General features: G+C 31.9%; 1 protein-coding gene across 1 annotated transcript; it reads left to right on the top strand.

Annotated features, from left to right (window-relative positions):
* Positions 1 to 2,090: 2,090 nt before the first annotated feature.
* LOC109807877 (stem-specific protein TSJT1) lies at positions 2,091 to 8,709 on the top strand. The gene is made up of 5 exons (XM_020370572.3): positions 2,091 to 2,399; positions 6,051 to 6,291; positions 6,385 to 6,505; positions 7,690 to 7,799; positions 8,423 to 8,709. The coding sequence occupies exons 1-5, from the start codon at positions 2,197 to 2,199 to the stop codon at positions 8,456 to 8,458; spliced, it is 711 nt and encodes a 236-aa protein (XP_020226161.2). The 5' UTR covers positions 2,091 to 2,196; the 3' UTR covers positions 8,459 to 8,709.
* Positions 8,710 to 8,959: the final 250 nt, after the last annotated feature.

Raw genomic sequence — 8,959 nt, 5'->3', positions numbered from 1 at the left:
TCTAATTTCACAATATAAAAATAAAAAGAAAAATTCATAGTAAAAAAAATAAAATAATTGTTGAGTCATAAAAGGAGGATGGATAAGAGTAACAAATTCAAGGGAAGGAGAGAGATCGCAATTTTTATGCTGAGAGGGTTCTTCCCCTAACTAAGATTCATTTTCATCTCATTCTACTCACACAAACCCTAACAAATTCATCTTATATATATTGTAGAGATTATGATATCAATTTCATTTTTCACCTTTTTATTTTCTTGACGTGTGTTATAAAAAAAAATTACTACTTGAAAGTTAAAATTTCAAGCATATTTTTTGTGTTATATAAAGGAACAAATTCAATTACATAGAATAAAATAAAGCAAGTCAATTAAAGAGAACGAACAGAAAAATAGAGCAAGTCAATGACACTATCATTTACATATCGGAATTTCACAAAATAGGGGAATGAGATGAGAACAGTACTACAATATTATATATGAGCAATGAACAATAGTGCAATATTATTAGTAGAGAAAAAAATGGAGAAGACAGGAGCATAGAAAAAAAAATGAAAAACTCACTTGAAAATTCTTGAAACACTTGAAAAGTCACTTCAAACAATCCTTCAAAATTCGATGGATTTGAATGAGATTGTTTTCTGAATCTATTATTTATAGATAACACTAAAAAGTCCTTCAAAATCCCTTTCATACAACAATCATTTAAAATTCTTATATTTTTGAATATCAATGGATTATTTTTAAGTTGTAAAAAATCTCAAATGAATACCAGTGAATTTTAATGGACTCTTTAAAAAATCTTGAAAATCTAGATTGAATACCACTGAATTGTTTTTAAGTAATATAAAATTCTGATTGAATATCAATGGACTTTTTTACTCAAAAAAAATATTTTAAAATTCTACGAAATCCTAAACTAATACACTCACTTTAGCTAAAAGCATAGTTTTAAAAACCGGACCAGTCATCGAACCGGTTAAGGTACTGGGTCAGTGGGTCAAAGGTTGAACCGGTAGGTCATTAGTTGAACCGCATGACTCGATTTTTATTTACTTTTATTAAAAAAATATTCATATTAAATATATTTTATACTTATAAATTTTAATAAATTCATATCTTATTTTAAATTTTAATTTTTCTATCTTATTTAAAATTATTTTTATTTTTATTTTGTAAAAAAATACATAAAAAATTACATGTTAAACGGTATATTAATACAAATTAAAAATAGAAATAATATGTACATATATAATATGTTTGTAATTAATATCACAAAATAATATATGTAATATTTACATAGATATTATATTATTAAATATATAATTTAAAATTAATAATATACTATAAAAGTTATTTAAGTTGTATATATTGCAAACAAATATATTAGAACAAGTAGTCATTATTATATTTAATAAGACTCCTTGCTTTTCTATTAAGAGATTCAATTTTTTTTATTATTTTTTGTGGTTTATGGTCTCTTAAAAAAAAAAAAAGTGGTTGAACCGGTTTGACCCATCGGTTTACCGGTTGAACCGGAAAATTGACCGGTTCAATCCGGTTTGAAACGGGTCGACTGCATAACCAATCCAACTTAAGATTCGGACCAGTTGGACCACCGGTTCCGGTCCAACCGGTCCGACCGGCCGGTTCGTTCCGGTTTTTAAATCACTGGCTAAAAGGAATTGCCATTTGTTTACTACCCTCTTTATTTCCTTATTTCGTGTGTGTTTCTATAGTAACAAACCGAGTGTTAAGGAAAATATAGCAGGCTGAGATGGCAAACGGCTGAAGCAGATAATAACTCCATCCCTGTGTCTGTCCCCACCAACACCATCGAAACAAACGGTGATGATAGCATGCCACCATGCCGCGTTTTGATAATCACAACGGCTAACGCCAAAAAGGTATCTCATCCTGATTCTCGTGCTAAAATCATCATCCCCATCGCGCGGGCCCCACCTGCATAAAACAATTTAATTTCTCCAATTAGTGACGGAGTTATAGATACAACAATGTTTTAATTTACATCGCCAAATGACACCAATGCCCTCGCCCCCTCTCTTTATAACCAAACGCACACTCCACACGCACTTCCCATCCCATTCTCAATCGCGTGTTCTTTCAACTTTTGTCTTTTTTTTGTTTTTTTTTCTTTTTCTTTTCTGTAATTTTATCTCTAGAGAGAGAGAGAAAAATGTTGGGAATCTTCAGCAGCTCGATTGTGTCGCCACCGGAAGAGCTGGTGGCTGCCGGGAGCCGAACGCCGTCGCCGAAGACGACGGCGGGAAGGCTGCTGAAGCGGTTCGTGGAGAGCAAGGCGTCGGCGGTGTCGCTGCAGGTGGGGGAACACGTGCAGTTGGCTTACACGCACCACAACGAGTCACCGTGGCAACCCAGGTAACAACATCGTAAATTCCGCCATGCACACTAAAGTCACGTCGTTCTTAATTGTTATGCCATTCATTTCTTCGCATTTTGTGGTTGGTGGAATTCAAAACGCTTCCTGATTCACCAATTCGGAATTCTCACTCAACTTTTAGTAAATCATTTTAACTAATCAGAAGAAAAAGGGATTAATTAATTCAGAAAATTTCTGAGAGAGTATGTGATCGGTTATATATATATATATATGCTCGTGCCAGGACATGGTTGGTGGCAAAACTTTGTTGCTGCCGCTGATTTAATGTAACGATCCTTCGGATCGATCACTGCCCACTTGATTATCGCCCTTGCATGCTTTCTATATTCTATGGTCTTGATGATTGATGGGACTTGAGAGCTGTTTTACGGTATGATACAACATGGATTTTTAGAAGGTTGCGTAATTTTTATTAAAAATTTTATAATAAAATAAAGTAAATGAAAAATTACATTCGCAATAAAAAGAACTTTGATGTAAGATTCTCCATATATAATGAAAAGACACATATATAGCTCTAAATTTAATGTTGTATATTTGTAAATATTATATTTTATATAACACTAAAATTTAAAAAATTGTCCTCTTATTGTTATTATTATTATTTTTTATTTTTATACATTTCAAAAAATCATTATGAAAATAAATATTATTTTGTATATATTATATTTTATTATTATTTTAATAAATACTTAATGTGCACTTATTAAAATTTGTCTATTCAAAATTTTTTAATCCTTTATTGTTTTTTTTTTTTTAAAAAAAACTCGGCTCATTACAAATTTCTAGTTTAGGATATAGCGGTGGAAAATGAAAATAATTTGGATTTAGGTGTATTGTTGAAGAAGGTCTTCAGAATTTGCGGAAGAGAAGGAAAAAAGGACCGACAGGAAAATAATTTTGATATTATGTATTTTCCCCAACTCACATGCGTTTTACAATTTCAAACAAATATTTTGGTCATTTGGTTGTAAATTATTATAAATCATCTAGTATCGATTTTGACTTCCATGTCTGGCAAATATATAACTAAGTTATTTATTTTTCAACGTTTTATTTTATTAGCATGAATTTTTATTTAATGTATGTATAAAAATATTTTACATCGATAATATATATGAATTACTTTAAGGGTCTTTATGATTATCAACTTTATTACCATTCTATTGATGAATGAAATGTTGGAGATTTTGCTGGCTCACGACACGATCTATTTGTAGCACTAGAGATTCCTTTCACGTCACGGTTTACGGATCCTAGAGTGAATTATTGATCCATTTCCATGGTCCTTGTGGTGTGTATAAATTTGTATTTTTTTGTTCGTCCTTGAAACAACAGTGATTAATTTCTTCGTTACGTTAGAGTTATTTCAAAAGAGTAAAATAGCTAATTCTAAGACCTTTTTTATTTGGAAATTTTCAAATATACTTAGTTTAAATTCGGAAAACCGCTGCTTTTAGTTGAACGTGCATTTGGTTGAATTTCATCGCCAATACAAAGTACAAACAATCCTTAGAGGTCAAGAAATGCAATGGGACCACTGGGTCCGATAATATTAAGTTTTTTCCCCTTTCTTTTTATGTCGCTAATATTCGAATTTTCGTGGACGTTATATTAAATGAAGACACTCGGTAGTCTACGCCATTGTTTTAATTACTATAATAGTCGCTTGATTTTTTTAAATTAATTTTTTACGATAAATGAAGTAGCGTTTGCACGCTATGTTTTATTGCCTTTTTCTATCAAATTAAAATGTATTTTTTTAATTCATGTTCAATTCTGTTCTATTTTTAATAGTTATTAAATGCTTTTTATTTTTTTATATATATTATGATTCGTCTTGATCTAATCTTTCTGCCAATTACTATCTTAAGTATCCTTTAATAAATTGTGATGAGAGTAGAGTCTATATTAAATAAAAAAATGAAGATATTTTTATGTACTCATTTTAGAGGCCAGACACTACCGTATTTAGTGTTAATTATTAAGGTCTTTGTTTTAGAGAAATAGATGTGAAATTCGGTGGCCCCTGTAACTGACTTGGTGTGTTCACATGCAATTATTAGTCTTTTGCGTCTGCATTTCCACTTCAAAATGCTGACTTTTATTCGCTGAACTGTTGTTTTCATTCCAGTCTTTTGCTTTTATGGCCCAAGGAGGATGAACGAAGATAAGGATAACAATAACATATATTAGGTTGGTGGGACCGGAGGATAGTAAACACTAAGATGAAACTAGTATTTATATTCTAAGTCTCATTAATATTAAATATCTTATTATATATACATTTTTCCTTGTTTGAAGTATCTCTCTACGTGTTCTTTTAGAGTTGGATGTCCACTAATTATTTTCCTTATATTCTTGTCATGAAGTTTTTTTAATCAAATAATGGCAGATGTTTTTTTTTAAAACATTAAATATTTTTATTCAAAATATTCTATTGAATTTGAAAATAATACATACCTACATGTTACTACTTGATTGTAGACAGTAAAAAATAAAAACTTGATTTAAGTTGTCCAAACATCTGAACTTGATGCTCTCTCCCAGTAGCACGCATATAATACATAAACATCGTTTTGTATAAAAAAACTATGATTGTAATAAACTATAATCATGTTTGATTTTAAAAGTATATTTAATTATTTATTTATTTTTACTTTAAACTGGCAATTTTTTATTACATAAATTTAATTTGAATCAAAATTAATTTTTAAATTAAATTTGCAAACATTTACAAAAACATACGGATCATATTACAATACCTGCTATAGAAATTATCTCTCAACGCATAAAAAGAAAATAATTTATTATTTCTCACTATAGAAATTACTTTGCTTTGGAGTAAATACTTTTTTCTTTACCAAATGTTTTTTCGTGTAATGTTTAAGCTTTATCAATTTGTTATTTAATAGAAAATTTTAGGCTTGAAATGAAAGTATAATTTTGTTGGGTTTCTAGGTTCCGTGGGCCCTTTTAGCGAGCTTAAAAGCAAAGTAATATACAAATTATGTGGTGGCTATTGCTATCTTGTCTCCCGTACTAATAAGAGCAATGATGCATACCGATTCATACAACATAACATGTAAAATGGTGTTGTACATGTTAGGGGAGGTTTTATATAAACTAGGTAACAATCTACACAATACATAGTAAATAATCCTATTTCATACGTAAATCATATAAATAAGTTTGATACCACGTCATAATCTAAAATCTTAAAATATTATATAAGTGAGTCTTTTTCACTTATATACTATTAACATGTTCAATTTTAACTAATATATGATTTACTTCACACTTAAACTCTAATAATTCAAGAAACATTTGCATAACTATTTTGTAGATCTTATAATTAATGGGTGAGGTTGTTTCAATTAAAAGGGCAATGCCCTGTTAATCTTTGTGTTCGAGGCTTTGAGCATACTATAATAAAGGCATTGAAAGTTGCACATTTTGCATCTCAAGATTCTCAACTAGTAATTGTTTTAGGTCAATAATGAATACAATAGCAATGGTAGTGTAATATGTGTGACGTGTTTAGCTAGATTACACTGTTTCAACGTTTCAAAATTGATTTTTATCAATCATTTATCTTTATGGTCTAAATGCTGAGTGGAAAATGGCAGATCATTTGCTGTTAAGGATGAGATATTCTGCTTGTTTGAGGGAGCCCTAGACAATTTGGGCAGCCTGATTCAACAGTATGGACTGGCCAAGTCAGCCAATGAAGTAATTTTGGTGATTGAGGCTTACAAAGCTTTGCGTGATCGAGCACCCTACCCTGCCAATCGTGTTGTTTGCCACCTCAGTGGGAGCTTTGCTTTCATAGTTTTTGACAAGTCCACTTCTACCCTCTTTGTGGCTTCTGTAAGTTATTTATCCCATCAATTGTCTTGATCATCCACCACACCATCTTTAGTCATTTTTACTCACAACATTGTGCTTGTATTGTTTTGACAGGATCAAGCTGGTAAGGTTCCTCTGTATTGGGGAATCACAGCTGATGGGTACGTAGCATTTGCTGATGATGCTGATTTGCTTAAAGGTGCTTGTGGCAAGTCACTTGCTTCTTTCCCTCAAGGTGCGTTTAATCATAACATGATTACTATTTATTGCGTACAAATAAAAGTGCTTATAGAGTTATAGTCATAGTCATCCCAGATTGGATCATTCACCCCCTCCCCTTCAAAACAATGATAATTCATAATAAGTATAAGACTTGGAGGAAGTGTTTGTCAGTAGAACAATGGAAGATACTTGGTTTTGGCTTGGTGATGTTTCGGGCAATTTCTCAGTTAAATCGGCTTACTCAGAGCTTCTTAGTTTGACCTTTGGGTCGCAACATCTAGATTTTTTTGTGGATGTGTGGAACACTAAGATACCTATGAAAGTATCTATTTGCATTTGGAGGATCCTCTTAAACAGGATGCCATCTCGAGACAACCTTATCAAGAGGAATATTTAACTTGTGGAAGAGGACGCTTTGTGTCTTGCTTGTAGAGTTGAGGCAAAATCTATAGCTCATGTCCTATTTAGGTGTAAAAAAGCTCAAAAGGTTTTGGAAAACTTGTTTTTGGTGGTTCGACGTCGTCTCTGTTCTCCCAGGTACACCGAGCTTACACTTTTATCATTACCCTATGCTATCTTGGAACACTACTTGTAGAGAGATGGAAAGTACTTTGGTGTGCTGTGGTCTGGTGTATTTGGAAACACAGGAATGCATCTTTACATAAAAATCAAGTTTTTGACTCCAATAAAGTGATTCAAGACGTTCTGTATTTCTCTTGGACTTGGCTAAAAGAACTGACAAAGGACTTCTCATACTCCTTCAATCAATGGCAAAATTCACCTGGAACTTGCTTTTGTAATTGATTTATATTTTATTAGGCATGGTTGAGTTTATTGACATTTCTTATTTATCACTTGTTAAAGTGTGTTAACTACCTTTGTATTTCTAGGTACTTCTAGTGTCTAAGTATTAATAAATTTCTTTTGCTAACAAAAAAAAAAAGTATATGGCAATTTACTAGAATAAGAGGGGGAAAATGAAAAAAAATATAAGATTTAAATGTTTTTAATCTCTCAAATTTAAGATTTCTCAAATTTAAAATTGATCTCTTCAGTCCCTTCAATTTCTAGAAATCTTGTTTTTACCCCCCTTAGGACCACTAGTAGCATAACTGATAGTCGTATAGTTATGCAGTATAAGTTGAGTTTGATAATTTTTCACTCATTATAGACATTGTTATTTTGTGAATTGCACAGGATGTTTCTACTCCACAGCAGTTGGAGGACTGAGATGCTACGAGAATCCAAAGAATAAGATTACCGCAGTACCTGCTGAGGAAGAGGAAATCTGGGGTGCATTCTTCAAGGTAACAAGATGACATGAGTTTAAATATAATTGCTGGTACAGTTCTCAGTTCTCTTAGCAGAGCATTCTTTTCATTTGTTTAGAATAGAGAGTCAATCCCAACAGTATTTGGAGGTTAATGTCAGGTGAGGTTGCATTAGGTACAAAGGGAAAGTGTAAGGTCAGAGGCAATAGAACATGAGTTCATAAACAAGCCATGCATATAGTGACATTTCACTAAACAAAGGTGTAGTGTCCAAAATGAATGAGTGACTACTTTAAACTTAATCTCCATATCTCTTTAGAAGGTATTGTTAGAGCTTAAGAGGTTAGAGTTGAAAATCCATTATGTAATTAGGCTTGCAAGTTGCAACTGAATTTCACTGAGGTAATAACATTGTGATCCATACTCAATCCTTATCTTGAAACATTTGAAATAGCAAAATTAGAATCAGTGCAAGTTTGATTTGGCTCTCAAGTGGTTGGCAAGTCTTGTTTAGGTACAAGTTTTATTCAATTCCTTACAGGTTGATTATTTTTGCATTCATGGTTTATTTCTTTTGTCTGTGTCACTCTCTCCATAAATGAACTCTGATACATCTATCTTATGATCTGTTGTGTATATTTCATGCGATGAATTATCAGGTGGAAGGGTCAGCAGTTCTTGCAGGCACAGAATAGAAGATCCATTTTCAAATAGAGTACCGTGTGGTGCATTAATGAAGTAATGTCTTTATGTGCCTGTGAAGTTAAGGAAAGCTGAGGGGCCATGTAAATAACTTAAATGTTAACTATGAGAAGAGTGCGACTGGTAATAGAGTTAATATTATATTATGGTGAAGTTTGTTCATTAGATAGGATTTACTCTGTTTTCGTGTACAGTTGCGCTTTCTGATGTAATAAAAATATGCTTCTGGCTTGAGATTCTCTAATACTCCTTCAATGCAAAGTGTGTCCGAATAAGATAAAAAGGATCACCTACTCACATACCCATTATTGAGAAGCTTCTACATGTCGATATTGTTTTACTAACAAATTACAATTACAACCGAACATGCAATTCAAATTACAGGAACTCTTTAATTAATTGGCTTGCGTGGTATGTACATGTACACAAGGGTGTTCGCGAATCGTTTAGTTCAAAACTTCAAATTTTAGATAAAATATATTTCAGTCAAATAT

The sequence above is a fragment of the Cajanus cajan genome, chromosome 1, assembly GCF_000230855.2.
Source record: "Cajanus cajan strain Asha chromosome 1, NIPB_CcT2T_4, whole genome shotgun sequence".
In the NCBI taxonomy this organism is placed as follows: Eukaryota; Viridiplantae; Streptophyta; class Magnoliopsida; order Fabales; family Fabaceae; genus Cajanus; species Cajanus cajan.
The sequence above is the reverse complement of the archived record's forward strand: the minus strand, read 5'-3'. Positions and strand labels throughout refer to the sequence as shown.